At 47.5% G+C, this 18,791-nt stretch overlaps 1 protein-coding gene across 2 annotated transcripts in view; it reads right to left on the reverse strand.

Annotated features, from left to right (window-relative positions):
- Positions 1–323: 323 nt before the first annotated feature.
- atp9b (ATPase phospholipid transporting 9B) overlaps positions 324–18,791 on the reverse strand; it is a 44,833-nt gene continuing 26,365 nt past the window's right edge. For both annotated transcript variants that reach the window (XM_084484717.1, XM_084484718.1), the window contains 15 exons: positions 16,855–17,109; positions 12,037–12,198; positions 11,344–11,436; positions 10,266–10,349; positions 9,923–10,093; positions 9,260–9,358; positions 8,809–8,898; positions 8,112–8,256; positions 7,172–7,236; positions 6,581–6,736; positions 5,998–6,062; positions 5,783–5,891; positions 5,620–5,677; positions 3,790–3,993; positions 324–2,532 (listed from right to left, as the gene is read on the reverse strand). In XM_084484717.1, the coding sequence (XP_084340843.1) occupies positions 2,396–2,532; positions 3,790–3,993; positions 5,620–5,677; positions 5,783–5,891; positions 5,998–6,062; positions 6,581–6,736; positions 7,172–7,236; positions 8,112–8,256; positions 8,809–8,898; positions 9,260–9,358; positions 9,923–10,093; positions 10,266–10,349; positions 11,344–11,436; positions 12,037–12,198; positions 16,855–17,109 (1,893 nt within the window). In that variant the 3' untranslated portion in view covers positions 324–2,395. The remainder of the gene's footprint in view (positions 2,533–3,789; positions 3,994–5,619; positions 5,678–5,782; positions 5,892–5,997; positions 6,063–6,580; positions 6,737–7,171; positions 7,237–8,111; positions 8,257–8,808; positions 8,899–9,259; positions 9,359–9,922; positions 10,094–10,265; positions 10,350–11,343; positions 11,437–12,036; positions 12,199–16,854; positions 17,110–18,791) is intronic.

Here is an 18,791-nt window from a genome sequence, read left to right on the forward strand (position 1 = left end):
ACCTTTCTATGAACCTTTCTGTACGTTGTGTCGAGAAAAGTTCACTTAATAAAAATCATTTACACACATTTATATAAGAAATGTAGACAATTATATTCATTAGAAAAACGTCAACCTCATGAATCTGCACTTGAGAAAAAGACAATCAATTTGATTCGATTGTTCAAACCATACCTACTGCCTACTTCAGAAAAGAAAATCGAGGGCAGTCCAACCGTCTTGTCCCGTTTAAGGGTTGAGTCTATCGCCATCTTGTGGCCCTAAGCAGAACCCCACGCATGCGCCATCGACACAACGACAAGGGAGACCGAAACATATTGTTAAATGTATTTTTTTTATTGCTAACATCTCGATAATAACTTTATAAATAATGGTCATAAGGTTAGAAACTGAAGTGCCTAGATATGGTGAGCAATTTCACAATTAGGGGACATTTGTATAACACCATTCATCAACAACAGAAAGAAACACTGAAATGAACACTTTCAGAAGTCATTTAAAAACAGATTGAAACTGTAAATGCAATTTGCATCAAACAGACATTCCACATCTTTGGTGAGCAGATATAATTCAAGGGTTGAGGTTGACACATTTAAAACCCAATAAATAACAATCAGGAATTAGATAAGTTGGAGTTTGAAAAACTCACAAAAAGATGACAACAACCTGACAACCCAATGTAGCTCCGCCCACACTGTGCGTTGAAGAAAATAACAACATGTCGGTTCCAGACACTGATTCGGGATCCAGGGAGAATACAGACCTGAGAATGATAAAACTCATTCCCAGAACGACCCAGGACATTGTTACCTTGGTGATAACCTTTGGAGGAGCAGCGGCGATAGAAAGATTTCCAATAATCAAGAAATCATCAACAGCAGGATTCAGAATACAGGTTGTCAACGAAACACACACACACACACACACACACACACACACACACACACACACACACACACACACACACACACACACACACACACACACACACACACACACACACACACACACACACACACACACACACACACCACCCCTGTGTTTGTGTGGGCAAGATTGCAGGAATGCAAAGAGAAAGACAGTTCAGACTGATTGACAAGTGAGGTGGATGAAGAGAGCGTTGGCTTGTGTACGTTAACTTGTAAAACATCAACACACTGATGAGGCACAGAGCGAGTGGTCTGATCCTGGATACAGATGTGACCGTGGAATATAAATAAAAGGCCATAGTATGAGACGATTGTGCTCGTTAACAGATCACAACGGATCACATTTTCTATACTTTGAGATTATTATGTATATGAAATGTTTGATTATTAAGGAGTACAGCAAGAATTACGTTAAAGCAAAAGGCATGGCTTAAACCAATCGTATAAACCAGTGAATACGATTCACTAACTCCCTGCCCTCCTTTTAAACACCATAACATGATCATCAACGTAATGACAACACGTTCTGAAACCATGCTTCAACGTTTACTTTGTCCCCTTTCCTCTTGAGTAGAAATACTGATGGTGATCTTTAGATGGACATTAGATTAATAAAATCCTCAGCATCATTTAATAGCCAAGTGCTTGTTTCATACTCTAGTAAAAGTACTGAGAGGGTAAAGTAAGAGAAAAGTAAAATAATAACGTTTGTTTACAAATGAACATGGCGGAATGCATCGTTTGTTAGAGGAAGTTGATTCTTATTTTGCTAATGCTTTTTTTTTTGTCATTGTAAAGGTTTGGATCTATTTGGTCAACACACAACTCTACAGTTGGATCGAATAGTGAAACTCAACTAGGCGGAAAATCACAATTTTGTTTCCCCACTCTAGATTTGAGAAGTCACTGAATTAATTGCAGTACTAAAAATACATTAAAAAAATGTTCAGGACCCCACATGTAAAAATTGTGGTGTACACCCAAAGTAATGCATTGAGGAGTATAAAATGATGCTTGGAGCTGATTGGACAGAAAGGCGTCCAATAGAAGGCAAAGCGAAGCCGAGGGGCCATTCCAGTGTTTCAACAAATCAGTAGTCCTTCACGGCCTGCCACTCGTCTCGACAACTCATCTTTTTAAAACGACAAACAAAACAAAAACAATCTTTGTGTGCTTCAGTCTTTTCAAGTAATCCCAAGTCCATGTGACAACAGGCATCCGAATGTGACTCATTTAGCTTTTTCCGTTTCGAAAATTTCCCTTCTAACTCCAGAAGTATCGACGTTGATCGGTGCTGCTAGAAACTACGAAAAAGTGACTCAAGCCAGAAAAACACTAACGAACCCCCCCCCCTGTCAAAATCAGACCGCAAATTCAAATTCCAGAATTTGGAATTTCAAAATTTGACATTTCAGAATTTGGAGTTTTGGAATTCCAAAGAGGCGCATCGACGGAATGTTCAGCGATCAGGAGGAGAGCTTGGAGTAGCTGGGCGGGGAGAACTTGCGCTTGAGGTACTTGATGATGTACAGAGGCAGGCAGCTGAGCAGCGTGATGGCCAACACTTTCCACACAAACACCCACGTGGTCATGAAGGGCAGGTCTGGAAGAACCGGCCGCACGTTAAAACAAGCGCTCCCAATGTGTACAGTCACACAAGTAGAGAATTGTGTATTAAAAAAAATCATGCTATTATTGTGTGGTGTCTGGGATTCATGCAGTTCCTAATACACCAAAAAATATAGTTTGAAGTATTTCTCAATTTGGTTTGATTGCATTCTACCGGGAAAGGACGGATGACGGCACAATGGAATGACATGTATCAACAAGACAAGTGCATAAACATTTGGTTGGGATGACCTTTGACCCCCAGGACAAACACACTGACACATTAAACATACACAGACACAGACACAAAACGTCAAGCAATGCAGGGGAGAGAGTGAGAGAGCGATAGAGAGACAGAAAGACAGTGATTGAGAGACAGAAAGAAAGAAACAACCTACCAAGGAAAGCTCCCAAGGATATCCTGCCAATGCCTGTTGCCGTAGCAACGCATGGAGACAAAAGAGCAGCCATAAGAGTAAATAAAGGGTTGGTGAGAGGGACAGAGGGTCAGGGACAGAGAGACAGACAGAAAGAGAGGGAGATATCAACGCGTAAAGGAGGGAGAGGAACAATTGAGAAAGTAAAATAAAACATAAGGGAGGAGTTAAGAGTATGAGTAAATAAAAGAAGAACAAGAAAGAGAACTAAGAGTACAAGATGGACAGAGAGAGAAGAGCAGAACGGCGAAGCAAAGTTCACTCGACTTAAACACAACAGAGCACAAAACTGAATAAACAAGAAACAAACAAAGGAGAATAAACACAAAACAAACAGGAAAATAAAAAAACAACAGGACAATAAACACAAAACCAACAAAAGGGGAATAAACACAAAACAAACAACAGGACAATAAACACACAACAGGACAATAAACACACAACAGGAGCATGAACACAAAACAGAAGAATAAACACAGAACATAAGAAAATTTAAAGATCCTTTTCTGACATAAAAACACACCGTGTCTGATCGATATCGTTATTATGCGTCTATCGGACACGGCCTAATAACGTTTTTTATCCAAAGCAATCGGAAAAACAGCCCTGCTACGAGATTTTAAAAAATTCTACAAGATTAAAAAAAGATTCTATTCACTTTCTGGCCTCGCTCTACAAATAAGAAGCGAAATTTGCGTTCTGCGTGCCCCGGGCTTGAGGTGGGTGTGGCCATATAAAGTGGGCTTGTCTTCGGAACCCCTTAAAGAGACCCCTTTGTCGTGGTGATGCAGAGACAGAGGACTGGACTGGCTTACCAAAGTACTCGTTGAGGAAGAAGAGGGAGCAGACGTAGAAGAGCACGCTGAGCACCTGGGCCAGCACCATCAGCCAGTGCCAGGTGCGCACAGTGAGCGCCACCATCAGCAGCTCCGTTAGGATCAGCGCGGTGAACGAGATGGCCACCACGTGGAGGAACTCCGACTCAAACAGCACCAGCGCGCCGTACATCAGGACTCCACCTGGGGGCGCCACAGATCAGAGGGACACAGAAAACGTTCAGTGAACAAATGTGTAATAAAAGGAATTTTAAATTGTCCACTGGGATCAAAAACGATTAAAAAACTATAACAATTAAAATATAAATTTCACAGTTGCAAAATGATAAAGACTTCTTACTCAAACTGGTCCGTCTTTAATTCTTACTCCTAGATCTAAATGTTTGTTGTTACCGTCCATATTTTCACCCTCTGAGTATTGCTCTTAATAGAGGGTGGCACCTCCATCAGGGCAACCCAGATACACAAAATACCCCTTACTTCCTAGTTCATGGTCTAAAACCCTGTATTTCTGTAAAGACCCAGATAAAAACCATCTAGACCTGCCGTGCTCAGCTCAACCTCAAGCACCAGAACCGGGCCCTGGGAACAAGGAATTAAAACCAGAGCGACAGATAAGCATTGATTAGATAACATTATTTATGAGGAGAAGCACACAAGGTGCTCCAGTGTTCCTTCGCCCAAACCCCCTCATTATCCCGGCCGGACCCCCGGCCTCGTCTCATTGGCCGACGTATTCTGATACCCCCCCTTATTGTTGCGCTGAAGCGTCAGCGCTAACTGGGCTTAATGGCCTATAACTGATCTGATAATTAGCTTTTCATGAGGAGCCGTGGCACAGGGCAGCCCAGTCAGTTAGCCCGCGCACGGTTAGCCTCGCGCACGGTTAGCCCACACTATGATTGAGGAGGCCCTGGTTAGAGCTAGCGTCACCAGGGTGGTTAAGAGAGAGCGAGGGAGACCAGGAAGGGCGAGAGAGTAAGAGGGTGAACAGTGAGGAAAATAATAGTGATTAAAAGAAAGGGAAGAACGGCGAGAGTAGATTGATGGAAAAATAAATAAAGAGAACAGTAAAGAGAAGAACAGTTTAAAAGAGAGCAGTAAAAACAAGAACAGTTAAAAAACGAGTGAGAAAAGTAAAGATAATGAGAAAACTGTGAAACCGAACAGTGAAGAAATAAGAGAACGGTGAAACCAAACAGGAGGGAGAACAGTAAATAAGAACCATAGCAGAACAGTAATAAACTGTTCAAGGTGGGCTGCGTGGCCCACCGTGTTGTGATATATTTTTACTCTTTCCTCCACCGGGGCTGCTGACATTATCCTTTAATTAAATATTAGCACCATGGAGGACCGTGGAGGAAGGCAGGCACACCGGGGCTCCTCACCCACGGCGGGGCTTAGCCGCTACACACCGAGATCCACTTACTGGACACACACAATAGAGCCGCACGCAAGTACAGACGGGTCCGGCCAGCGGGGAAACTGACACCACTGAGAACCAGGACTAGGACCAGCATGGAGGTTTAAGAGGACCAGGACTAGGACCAGCATGGAGGTTTAAGAGGACCAGGACTGGGACCAGCATGGAGGTTTAAGAGGAGGACCAGGACTAGGACCAGCATGGAGGTTTAAGAGGAGGACCAGGACTAGGACCAGCATGGAGGTTTAAGAGGAGGACCAGGACTAGGACCAGCATGGAGGTTTAAGAGGAGGACCAGGACTAGGACCAGCATGGGAGGTCTAAGAGGCGAGGCCATCTTATATCTTCATAAGCAGTGTGTGGGTATCATGCAGTCGTCTTCTTACCTTGATAAATACTAATGAACACCCAAATGAGGAACGTCTTGAAGGACAACGACCGGCCCTGCGAAGGAGAAACCAATTATCATGTTATGAAATGAGCTATGATCTAGCTGGAGCCAGCTTATGCAATGAGTCAGTTCTGAGGAGGCTCTGGGGGCCGGCCTACCTTGGTCAGGTCCTTGTAGAGCTCGGGGTAGAGCAGGGCCATCTCCGGCTGGACGTCCTGGTCCAACACCAGGGAGAACACGGGGAACATGGTGTAGAGGGTGGAGTAGCTGCAGGGAGCACAGAGCCACGCCCGGGTCAATACACGGCCGATAGCCGACTGGCCCCGGCCCAGACGAGCAACACACGGTGTTTAAGGTAGGAGGAGACACGTACCCCACTGTGAGGAAGCCCTGGTACAACGGAATGGAAGCAAAGTAGAAGATGGAGGAGAACACCGCCTGAGAGATGAGATGAGATAGAGATAGAGAGAGAGAGATAGAGATAGAGATAGAGATAGAGAGAGAATATAAAGTCGTTGTTGGGTCACAAATTGATTATTATTAGGTTATTACTAAAATACTTTTTTAAAGAGCAATCATAATCCTTCTTTCTGACAGTTTCAACTGTTTATCAAATTACACCAGCAAATAGTGATTAACTCCTGGCTCAAACCAACACAAACAGTGTGTGTGTGTGTGTGTGTGTTTTTTTTGTGCCAGATATGTGTCTGTGCCAGGTTGATGTGTGTCTATGCCAGGTTAATGTGTGCGTGCATGCCCAGTCGTTTGTGTGTGTGTGTGTGAGTCTCTGTGTGTGATAGCCTGTGTGTGTGAGTGTAAGCTTAAGTGTGTGTGTGTGTGTGTGTGTGTGTGTGTGTGTGTGTGTGTACGTGAGCTGTGCTTGCGCGATGGCTACTGCATGCGTGTCTGTGAGTGCCTGCATGTGTGTGTGCGCGAGTGCCCCTGCGTGTGCGTACCTGCATGGCGGAGATGATCATGCCGCGGTGCATGACGAACTGGCCCAGGGCGGCGGAGCGCTTGTAGCTGTTCCGCCCGTGCACCATGAGCAGCCGGCCGATGTGTTTGAACTGCGTGATGGAGAAGTCTGCTGCCAGGGATGCCTGCTTACCCTCCTGCAGGGGGGACGCACACACACACACACGAAGAGAAACACACGAACACAGACACACAAACGCATGCACAAAGAGACACACACAAGTATATGCACGCACAAAGAAAGAGACACACACACACACACACACACACACACACACACACACACACACACACACACACACACACACACAGACACACACACACAAAGAGAGTGGTTCATTTGTAATAGTGATATATTAATAGCAATAAAAATAAATAATACATACATTTGATATAGAGTACATCAATACATGATTGAAATATAACAGTGAAAATAGGGATGCAACATTTTTACAGAGACCAACCAGGGAGGACAAGGACAACATATGCCCTTGTCGGTGTGGTCCAGGAGACTCTATGAGGTGTTGCCGTGAGGTCAACAGGTGTATTGTGTGTGAGTGTGTGTCTCGTACCTTCCCCTCTATGCCGATGCCACAGTCTGCAGCCTGGATCATACTGACGTCGTTACCCCCATCACCTGCAACCACGATACACACCCACATCAGACGAAAGCCAACTACACACCATGCAGAACAGAGTCACCTATGAGCTTTCACTGCCATCTGGTGAACATATTGAGTAGTACGTGTAGACGCTGCATCAGTGGCCTCCGTGTGTGTGTGTGTGTGTGTGTGTGTGTGTGTGTGTGAGAGTATGTGTGTGAGAGTGTGTGAGTGTGAGAGAGTGTGAATGTGTGTGTGTGTGTGTGTGTGTGTGGAAAAAAAAGTGTGAGAATGAGCGGGTGTGTTTGTGTGTGAGAGAGTGTGAGTGTGTAAGTGTGTTAGTTCCTGTGTGCACTTGTTTGAATGAGTGGGAGACACTATCACCCTCACTGTGTGTTCTGAGTGCATGTCGGCTACGTCCACAGCCAAATCCCCGGCCCAAACATGTAAAACCCTCCAACACGGTCCAACAGACCTGTTACTAGTATTCTACTATTCAGTTATTTAGCAAATGCTCTTATACAAAGGGGATTGAACCCAGAACCTTTCTACTGAGAGTCAAACTCCCCAGTGGCCACTACACTCTCCTGCCCCTAGTAATGCAGTGATGGCATGAACTGCAACACATTTACATCACACAAACGTGATTATTAATAAATACAAAAATATGGAAAGAAATTAGAAAAGATAATGACTATCCTTTCATCTATCACTACACTCGGGACGGAAAGCAGACATTCCCATCTATACTAAAACAAACTTTTCAAACCAAACTTTTCAAACCACCTGCCCACTACACTCCCAGAAGCCCTTTGAGACTGGAACTTGGATTACAGGCTTCAGTAAATCAAAACGGACCGGACCGCCCCGTGGTACAGGGTCGGGTCTGAACCGGGACGCGGGGGCTCACCGATGGCGCAGGTCCGGTTGGAGGTGTGCTGCTTCAGCAGGGTGACGATCTGGGCCTTCTGGGTGGGCGAGCAGCGGCAGCACACCACGGCCGGGCACTGGCACGCCAGCTCCACAAACTCATGCTCGTAGTAGCGCAGGCACACCTGGGCGGAGGAGCGGAGGAGTGGAGGCACGCAGGCAGAGGGGTGAGGGGGGGGGGTGGGGGTGCACGGAGACAAGGGTAAGGGTTTAGTGAGGGACCAGGGGTGTGCTGGGGTTTTGGTGTGGTGTAAGAAAAGAGCAGGTGGTCCCGTAGATGGATAAGGAGATATTCAGAATATTTAAATATTAAATCATGTATTTTGTATTTTTCTAAAGTATCCATGTGTGATTTGAGTTTAATTTTTTTTTTTTTTATCATTGCCATGAATATTAGTGTTACAATCGAAACAAAGTATGACTGGAAACGCAAACCTAGCAGCGTATCCATATTATTAACAAAATTAAAAGATAAATTATGAATCAACGAAAACCAGATTGAGTATCATTCATGCCAGTCCCAGTCCCAGTCCCCTGCTTGAACTCTCAAGGACAGTATTAGCTCGGGCCTTTGATTTCCCTTCTAGAGCCGCTCTCTGCCTATTTAGCCCAGCTGAGTAGTTGTGGGCGAGTCAGGCAGCGCCTGAATGAGAGAGAGAGAGCGAGAGAGTCAGTACCTCCAAGGAGTCTCCGGAGATGACCAGGACACAGTCGTGTTTCCTCCTGAAGGCGTTGAGCTCCAGATGGGCCTCTCCTCGGCTGGAGACCTGCTCGAGAGCCACGCGCTACAATTAGCCACGAGATGCTACCATAACCCCATTAGCCCCACGCTACGATTAGCAACTAAAAGCTAACTCCATAACCCAGCGTTGGTAAAAGGGGAATTGGGGAGGTAGAGAGCATGACACAGATGTAGAGAGAGAAAGCGACAAGCACAGGGATGGAAAGACACAGAGAGACCCGCACATACAGAGAGACATGCTCTCTGATGGAGAGACAGAGGCACGGTGGAGAAAGAGAGAAACAGAGAGAAGGCGAGGGAGAAAAGGTAAGAGAGATCGAGCCTGCTAAGCAAACACAAAAAAGAGACGGACAGAGACAGGGACAGAGACAGAGAGAGAAACCCACCGGTTTGAAGACATGGATGTCCTGGTTCCTGGACACCAGGTGGGAGCTCTTGGCGATGCAGGTAGCCGTCTCTAGCTTGTCCCCAGTCAACATCCAGATCTGGGACACCAAACCACCAAACAATATCACACGTTTAAAGAATAAAATACAAACACACACACAAATACAAATCTACCGTAAACAAAAGTTTGAGCGCTCAGAGAACGAGACACACACCAACAAGGGCCGTCGCTAACTGGCAAGATGCATTACACCAGAGACACACACCGACGCTCCAGAGACGTTACAACCAGGCCCTGCTGAGCGTCCACGACCGCAGACAGAAGGTGGTCGCTAACTGGCAAGATGCATTACACCAACGACCTCCTGCTGCCCCTATATCTGATACAAGCTCGGATCCAACATCTGTTCTATGACTTGACCTCTGACCCATCTTCATCTTGACCTCTTAACCTACTACCGCAAGCTGCATTACACCAACGACCCCCCCGCTGCCTATATATCTGGTACGACCTCTGACCTTGGACCCTACATCCGCTCTACAACGTGACCTCAGACCATACACCTTTACAACAACATGACCTCCAACCTCAGAGCCTACGTCCGCTCTACGACATCCCCTCCGACCCTATACCATCCCCCCCGGGGTCGCGACCCTCTGACCTTGATGCCGGCGTTGCGCAGCAGCTCCAGCGTGGGCCGCACGTCGGCCTGCAGCTGGTCCTCCACGCCCGTCAGACACAGCAGCTCCAGCTCGCGCTCCAGGCTCTCCACCACCGCCGCCACCTTCAGGCTGCGGTCGTGGACGCTCAGCTTGGCCTGGTTGTAGCGGCTCTGGAGCGTTGGGAGCGCGGGGGGGGGGGGGGGGGGAGGAATCAGTCAGTTTGGTCCGACGCTGTGATGGTGATTGTGATGAAGGATGAGGTAGATGTTGGAGGAGGAGGAGTAGTAGGGATGAGGAGGAGGAGGAGGAGAAGAGACAAGGATGAGGCGTGTGATGACTCACCTCAAAGTCCTGGTACTGCTCCTCCGATAGGGACTTCTTAGCCACCACCAGAGTCCTCAGACCCTCCCTGGCCATGTTCCCACACTGAGGAGAGAGGGGGAGGGAGACAAGGGAGTCAGGGGGAGAGGAAGCCAGGGACACAAGGAGAGAAGGGTCACTAACAATCACAAAGGGTTTTTATTATCTATTGATTTCACTTGTTGATATAACAACAGGATCAAGCTTTCCTTGTTCCCCTTATTCCATCCTTTTCTTCTTCCTCTCCAATGATCACATTCCCATTGGACAGTATCACATCATGTCTTTGGAAACTCTTGTTATGCATCTTGATATACAACTCCCATAAAGGCAGTCTAAAACTATTCTAAACTTGTAGGGTGTTGGACCCAGCAACCTGTCACCCCCATATATATATACAGTATATACAGACAGACAGAAAGACAGACAGACAGAAGTGAACATCATCTGCCTGACTCTAATCCACACTCACCCTTCAACACAGAGCACGAAGACGATGAATCAAATCCAAAATGGGGTCCCCTCAATAATTAATATGTTGCGCCGGCAGCAAAAAGCACAACAGAAATACATCGCTGTGATTGGCCGATCGATGTGGGATCACAGATACCCTCCCCCGGGGGGCCGGCGGCTCAGAGGACGGAGGTTTATATCTGATATGATAAACCAATGGGGCGTGGCGGAGGTACTGATTGGTTATTGACAGGCGCGTGGAACACGGTACAGTTGTTAGCGGCCGTCAGACACAGGAATATTACACGCCGTTAATGACCCATCTAGGTCACTGATTAATTCCCAGAGTGCCCCGCGGGCGGTCAGTGACTCGATAACGCCGATATAATTATGATGAACGCAGGCACCGCCAGACCTGGGCCACTGTGGGCGTGGCCTGGTGATGTCATATCATGATGTCCTCATTAATGGCGTAGTGGAGGACCAGCGCTAGGAGGACCAGCACTTGTTGTCGTGGTAACCCAGCTTCCTAGTTATTGAAAATCATATTTGACTAATTTTTTAAATGTACAACTTTTTTGGGGTCCGGCACTCGTGCATCACTTACCTCTTCGTCCAACCAGTCATTGTACTGGACGATGGTCGCCATGGCAACATCCGCCCCCTTCATGTAGAACGTGATGTCACCTGTTGCTTCCTCCTGTTGCAACAGACACAACATTCATGAGCACAAGAACACGTGTGTTTCAAAGAGGTTGTGTATCTTTACCAGAGGATTCAAAGACTTGTGTGTGTGTGTGTGTGTGTGCGCATAAGCCTTATTTTAAGTAGACGATACCCTAGTCGGTAGGGTGTTCAGAATGTTCTGTAATGGATCTACATTGTCCTCAGCCTACCTCTAGTCATCCTTGGAACACGATGCCTAACCCCTACCTGCTCCTTAACTAAATCTACCTGGATCCTCTGTGAGTCGCTTTGGATAAAAGCCAGAAAACTTAAATATACATATACATTTTCTTTGTATAGGTCTGTATCTATAAAATCCAGTCAATAATAACTATTATAGTAAAATTAACAGAAAACAGCAAAAGTCAGTTGACAAGTCAACTGGCCAACAGTTGTCTTTGCTGTAGTGTGGTCATGGGCGAGGTGCAATGTGATTGGTCATGGGCGAGCAGCAATGTGATTGGTCATGGCCGAGCAGCGACGTGATTGGCCGTGGGCTAGCAGCGATGTGATTGGCCGTGGGCTAGCAGCGATGGGATTGGCCGTGGGCGAGCAGCGCTGTGATTGGCCGCACCCTGACGATGATGCCCATCCTCTTGCTCTCGGAGGTGAAGGGGAAGATCTGCAGGATGTGGAAGGTGAGGATCTGGCCGGAGGGGGTCCTCAGCTGGAGGGAGGCCAGGTCCCGGTTCACCAGGGTCAGCCCCACGCTGTCCGTCCAGCGCACCAGCGCCACCTGGGGACCACACACATGTTAGATTAGAACCAATTTTATTGTCCTTGACAACGAAATGCAGTGAGTGTCTAACCAGAAGTGTAAAAAGGCAGTAAGGTGCGGAGTCGGTACGTGTGATGGAATAATATAGATGATTCAGTGTGAACAGTAGAGACATGTATATACAGTTAAGTATGGAGTATATACACCCAGGATGCACGCAGGCGCAGAGACACACACGCACGCAGACACACACAGACACGCAGACACTCCGCTCAACCTGTGAACCCTCACATAAACTCCAGACCAAACCACAAGGAACCTGTAAAGCACCGAGTGTCCTAGGATCCTTTAAACACACATCAGGCTCTCTGGTGCCGGCCTAATCTACTCAAGCAGCTCCCAAAAGGGTCAAAAGTGATGCAAGAAAGAAACTCAACCCCTTTGACAAAGATGATAAGCAGTATTTAATACTTTCTGGCCCTGTTACAATACCTGTCTCTATGTACATATCTCTATGTATCTATAAACTCAACCCCTCTGACAAGGATGATGAACAGTAATGGCGGTATTTATCAGAAGTGGTTGTCATTGTCTGGTCGTTCTGTGAGTCACATGCAGCACACGCATAGAGGAGCAGGGACAGGTTAAGTTAAAGAGCCGCCTTTGTTCATCAACAGATGTTCCACTGCTAGTGGAACATCAAATCAATAAAACGCGACCGGATCAACACCGTGTCGTCCGCACAGGAAATAAATAAATAAAAACACACATTGGGGATATCAACCCCCATCCTAAGCCTCATACTCAATGAATCCCTGTTTGAATCTGAACAATTAAACAGTTCAACCTACGACGCAACCATGACGCCCGCACACACACACACACACACACACACACACACACACACACACACACACACACACACACACACACACACACACACACACACACACACACACACAAGAATACAACAACACAACACTACAAACACACAACCCTACAAACGGGCGTCGCGGGCCCCGGCCGGAGCGGCACCGTGAGACCCTGAGAGAGAGAGAGAGAGAGAGAGAGAGCGCCCCGGTGCAGGCCCCCGGCCCCCAGCCTCCCCCTTCATTCAGCTGCGGAGGAGCACGCTCCCTCCCTCCCGCGCCTCCCCCTGCACCTCCTCAGCAGGAACTGAGTGGGCCCCCCGAGACGGGGCCCTCAGCTGTGCGCCGCTCGGCTCCTCAATGGCTTCATTTTCAATTTGCTCGCTCAAAGGTTGTTATTATACTCCCGACCTACAAATTGGAACTTCCTGTTAATAGCCTGTCATCTCTGCTCTCTGAGCCCCGGCAACAAGGATCGGCTGTATTTACTTAACACACATCTGTGTGTCGTTATCCCCGCGTGCGCGTGCGCACGCACACACACACACACGCGCTGGGACACACACACACACACACACACAAGGGGGAAGGGAGGCAGGGTGCGCACATAGAACGCGGGGCCGACACGTGCACAAGAATACAAACACACACACACACACACACACACACACACACACACACACAGAATAATACAAACATACACACACACACACACACACACACTGGAATACAAAACACACCCACAGCATCATGGGTGGTAACACACAAGAACACAAACCAATCACACACACACACACACACATTAACACACGCGCACATGAAGACAGTCTGTATGTGCGCACACAGGAACACACACACAGGAACACACACACAGGATCTGAAACAGAGCCCCTCAATCTCCCTCATCAGTTGGGAGCTATTTAAAACCTTGTCAACCCCGATACGAGCTGTGGGTTACACACGCCATGCTGGGAAAGAGACAGAGACGCAGAGAGAGAGAGAGAGAAGAGGAAAGAGAGACAGAGAGAGAGAGAAAAGAAGAGAGAGAAAGAGAGAAGAGGAGAGAGAGAGAGAGAGAAAACAACACAGTTAGAAGAGGAGAGAGAGACAGAAACACAGAGAGAGACAGAAACAGAGGGAGAGAGAAGAAAGAAGAGGGAGAGAATGGGTAGGAGAGAGAGAGAGAGAGAGAGGAGACGATGCGTGACAGCTTTACGACAACACCAGATTGGTTTAAACAAAACACGCCATCAATCCGGCGGCGTCCCTCCAGTGTTCCCGGGCAGCAGAGTATATATCACCGGGCCGGGCCGCTTCACAAACACTCTCCTGCTCCACGTCCCAACGCCGAATCAACACCCATTCATAGTTCAATCCCCCCTCCTCATGTTGATCACCGTACCGCTGGACGTGGCCCTCTGAGCGATGATTTGTTGGCTTTGCATTATCGCATAGGTTACACAAAGAGCCTGAGCAATATATTTGATATCAATAATAACATATTTAGGTTACCATTGACGACTTCACATTCTGGCCCATGCTTGAAGCTAGGGTGAAGGAAGTTGAGGAACCGGCCAGAGTGAGCTCAATTTTGAGAACAAAACCCATCCCTCCCTTCAGCCACGGACTAGCCTGCTAGCTTTAGCGTCTGTCTGCCACGCAGGTAGGTAGACAGACAGGTGAGCCATCCAATCATTTAATTCGGACCGAATTAAATAATTTGACAGGCTTATTACAGGCCTGCGACAGCCACATATTCCGATTTTCTTTTGGTCCGACTGTTTTATTTATTGATTACTGTCAGGATGTGAAGAGAATTTACACAAATATGACAAATACTGCTTTATAACTATATTATATATATTATAGCTATAATGAGTAGTGTTTACATTTACACTCCTTCCCTCAAACCGAAAGGACGCTATATGATCGATTATCAATCGATCATATCTTCAGGTCATTCCCTCACACTGTAGTCTTCCCACCGTGCAGCCATCCAATTAACGCCAAATTAAAAAGATAAGCAGGTCGTTAACGGCCCCCTGCGGTCATTAAGGCCACGGTCACGGGCCCTGCTCATATCACTCAGGGTCAGAGGTCAAATGGAGGCTCTTGTTCTAAGTATGGCTGTTGACCCCCTCGTCTGACCTTCAGGGGAAGGGGGGGGCGGGGGCTTTCATCGCCGTGACGACGGTGGAGGCAGAACCCAGAGTCAGACAATCTGCTCTAGGGATGAGGAGGCAAACAGAGGAGCGGTGGTAGAGAGAGGGATGAGGAAGAGAAGAGGGAGAGAGAGGGACGGATGTTGGGGAGAAAGGGAAGGGAGAGAGAGAGAGAGAGAGAGAGAGAGAGAGAGAGAGAGAGAGAGAGAGAGAGAGAGAGAGAGAGAGAGAGAGAGAGAGAGAGAGAGAGAGAGAGAGAGCGCAATTGGGGAGAAGAGTTGAGAGAAGAGAATTGACAGAGAGATCAAAAGAGAGTGAGAGACAAAGATTAAGAGAAGGAGAGAGTGAGAGGTTAAGAGAAGGGGAGAGTGAGAGGTGTCTCAGGTGCGAGTCACCTGTATTACCTGCTCTGATGTTATCTGGAACACAGAAATTAAATAGGCACATGCACACACACACACACACACACACACACACACACACACACACACACACACACACACACACACACACACACACACACACACACACACACACACACACACACACACACACACACACACACACAATGGACCCCAGTCAGGGAACCCGAACAGGGACATAAAACGACAGCCAGAGAACAAAGAGTGGACGAGACAGAGCGGGGTGGAGAGGACGGGCCGATAGATATCGCCCCACACACACTCACTCATCGTCTCCTGGAGAAAATTAAATATTGATCACTCCCAACGGTGAGAGACAAAGAAGGGGCAAAAGATAGAGTGGATCGTACAGGAAAATAAATAAACGTACACATCAATCCAGAGTAGGGGGGGTTGGAGAGTGGGTAGGAGGGGGGGGGGGGGTTAGGGGGGCTCTACACACCATGCTTGTGAAAAACGAGATTTCAGTTGGGCTACCATTTTTATCCGCGGAAAAACACCACATCTCGTTACGTCAAACTCAATAAAATCACTCAATATTATTCTCGGTGAAAGCCGAAGTCATGGTGGCGCCATTTAAGGCCGGCTTCGGGAATAGATTCACAAGGTTAGATTAAGTAGGAAGAAACTGCTTTACGTAGACTTGATTTGTGTCATGTCCCGAAAAGAAGAAGATTTCACGGACAAACCAAACAGCGGAGCAATGATCGGTCCTTCAATACATATTGAACGGCTCTTTCAACGGAAAACGTGCAGTGACATTCCTTATCGACAAACCAACAGCCACCCCTTAGCTCCATGTACTCAATAATCATTGAGTCTCCTTCTTCGTCTCCTTCTCTTTCTTTCCCATAATGCCATGGGTGTAGCCATTAGAGCAGACCATTACTTAGCGGCCATCTTAGTTTTCTTTTAACTGGTTTGTTTTCGGGCTTGGTCACCCATCACCCATTCATGCACACATTCACACACTGACAAAGGCGACGGCCAGCTTGTCGGGAAGCTGCCCCCCCCCCCCCCCCCCCCCCAACACTTCCGCCTGCAGACCCGCCCGCGACTTTGTCCAAGATTTCAATTTTGGCCCACTGCATATTTGAGTTTGACACCCCTGGGTTAATGAGTCTTGCTCAGGGACACCGAAACTAGCAGCCGTCCATCACCAGCCAACACCGCTCTACCTCCTGAGCCACGTGACATTACGAGTCCGGAGAGGGGTGTCACCTCGTCGGGGCTGGAGGCCTGGTAGGTGCGGTTGTAGTCGTCAAAGTCCTGCTCGGCCTCCACGGCCTCCGTCTCTCCGTTGGCGCCGACGCCGGCCTCGTACACGGGCGTGACGTTGTGGCACAGCGCGATGGCCTTCACTGCCTCGTGGATCCGGCTCACCACGCTCTTGCGGACCTTGGGGGCCGCCGCCGCCGCGGACTTCCTGGACGGGGTGGCGCCGCCGGCCACGCCGTTGGACGGCTGTGGGACCACCTGCGGTGACATCACGGAGGTGAATGGTTTGATTTTTACGTGACCGAATAATCACGCAACAACAACAACATAGTTAGTGTAAACAAGTAAGCATATATCAGGTTATGTGACTGACTACACTAATGTGATGCATAGTTAACTTGAACATCGTTAACGTGATTAAGTTAGCGTGAACGTAGTTAGCGATATTGGAGTTAACGTGAATTAGTGAAAATGGATAAAGTGGTTTGACAGACAGTGGCTGTACAAACAGAGTGTACGAAAAAGTTGTACACACTCCATTGTCGAAAAACAATAATTTCTTCGTAACATTTCTGCTTAATTCATGACAAAACGATCCATCTCAGAACACCAGCTACGGAAATCAAACCCCAAAACACTGACAAACCCCCCCCATCAACCAGGGTGACACACAGAGAGCACCCCACCTCCCATCGCTATCACATCACATCATATCTCAGCGGGGGGCCTCTCTCACGCCGCGGCACGCCAGCTGGCTGTGGCGGGGCAGCATGTGGTTTGGCGGTTCACGCGTGATCTCAGACGTGTCATTAAGACTCTGTCGCTACTTCCTGGGAGGAGGCGGAGACCAGAGAACTCCTACGCTGATGATGATGAGGGTGAGGAAGATGATTAGGTAGCTGATTGGTAGCTGCGATGGGAGAGGGGGGCTAAATATAATTTATTTATCAATATTTGTATTATATTACATATTTCTATATTTGTCGATAAAAAAAAAAAATGATGTGCACAGTTGATGCCTTTTTTTATTTAACCAATTTTGTCTATTATTTTATACATTTAAATATTCATTATATATTTATACCTTCACCCAGTATATACCTTCACAACCTTCATACAGCCTTTTTCTGTTAAATAAAACCCAGACGCATCCGTTACTCTGCCTTAGCTTCAGCCTCTGGTAGCTTAAAAAAGAAGCTGGTCATTTTTCATTAGCTGGAGTTCCAAGCAGGAACGCCTGGCAGCTGGTCTCCCTGCTCACACCAGATGTTTAGGGTCGGCTGGAGTGTGAACAATATCGCCCTGTCAGGCCTTTCAGAGCCTCTCGGTCAGAGAGGAACAACACTGGCCTACTGTAACAGAGAGTCATTTAGGGACGCAGTGAAACGAACAATATTGACCCTCTTCTCCTTTGCTGTCCCCCGTTGTTCAATATAGGAAATGTCACTCAGCTGGAAAGGGGCAGGCTGGGGTTTTCATACGCTAGGAACAATATCTACTCATCTTCTGTTAAACCAGCATCGGTAAAAATCCTACCAAAGATCTGTAAATGGTAAATGGACTGCATTTTACGCAGCACTTTTCTAACCAGTGGCCACTCAAAACGCTGTACAATACTGCCTCACATTCACCCATTCATGCACACATTCACACACCAACGGCGGTGTCAACCATGCAAGGCGCCAGCCAGCTCGTCTGGAACAGTTTGGGTAAGGTGTCTTGCTCAGGGACCCCTCGACGCTAGGAGGAGTCGGGGATCGAACCAGCAACCCGTTACCAATCAACCCGCTCTACCTCCTGAGCCACACGCCGCATGTACTACGTTAGACTTCCGTTCCACGAGACAGAAGCTGTGAAGTTTGATTTTATCTCAAGTATGCAAGACCCATCCGCCTTGACTTACGTTTATGACAGGGATGAAAAACAACAAACTTTAAAGA

The sequence above is a fragment of the Micromesistius poutassou genome (genome assembly GCF_964030765.1).
Source record: "Micromesistius poutassou genome assembly, chromosome: 20".
Classification (NCBI taxonomy): domain Eukaryota; kingdom Metazoa; phylum Chordata; class Actinopteri; order Gadiformes; family Gadidae; genus Micromesistius; species Micromesistius poutassou.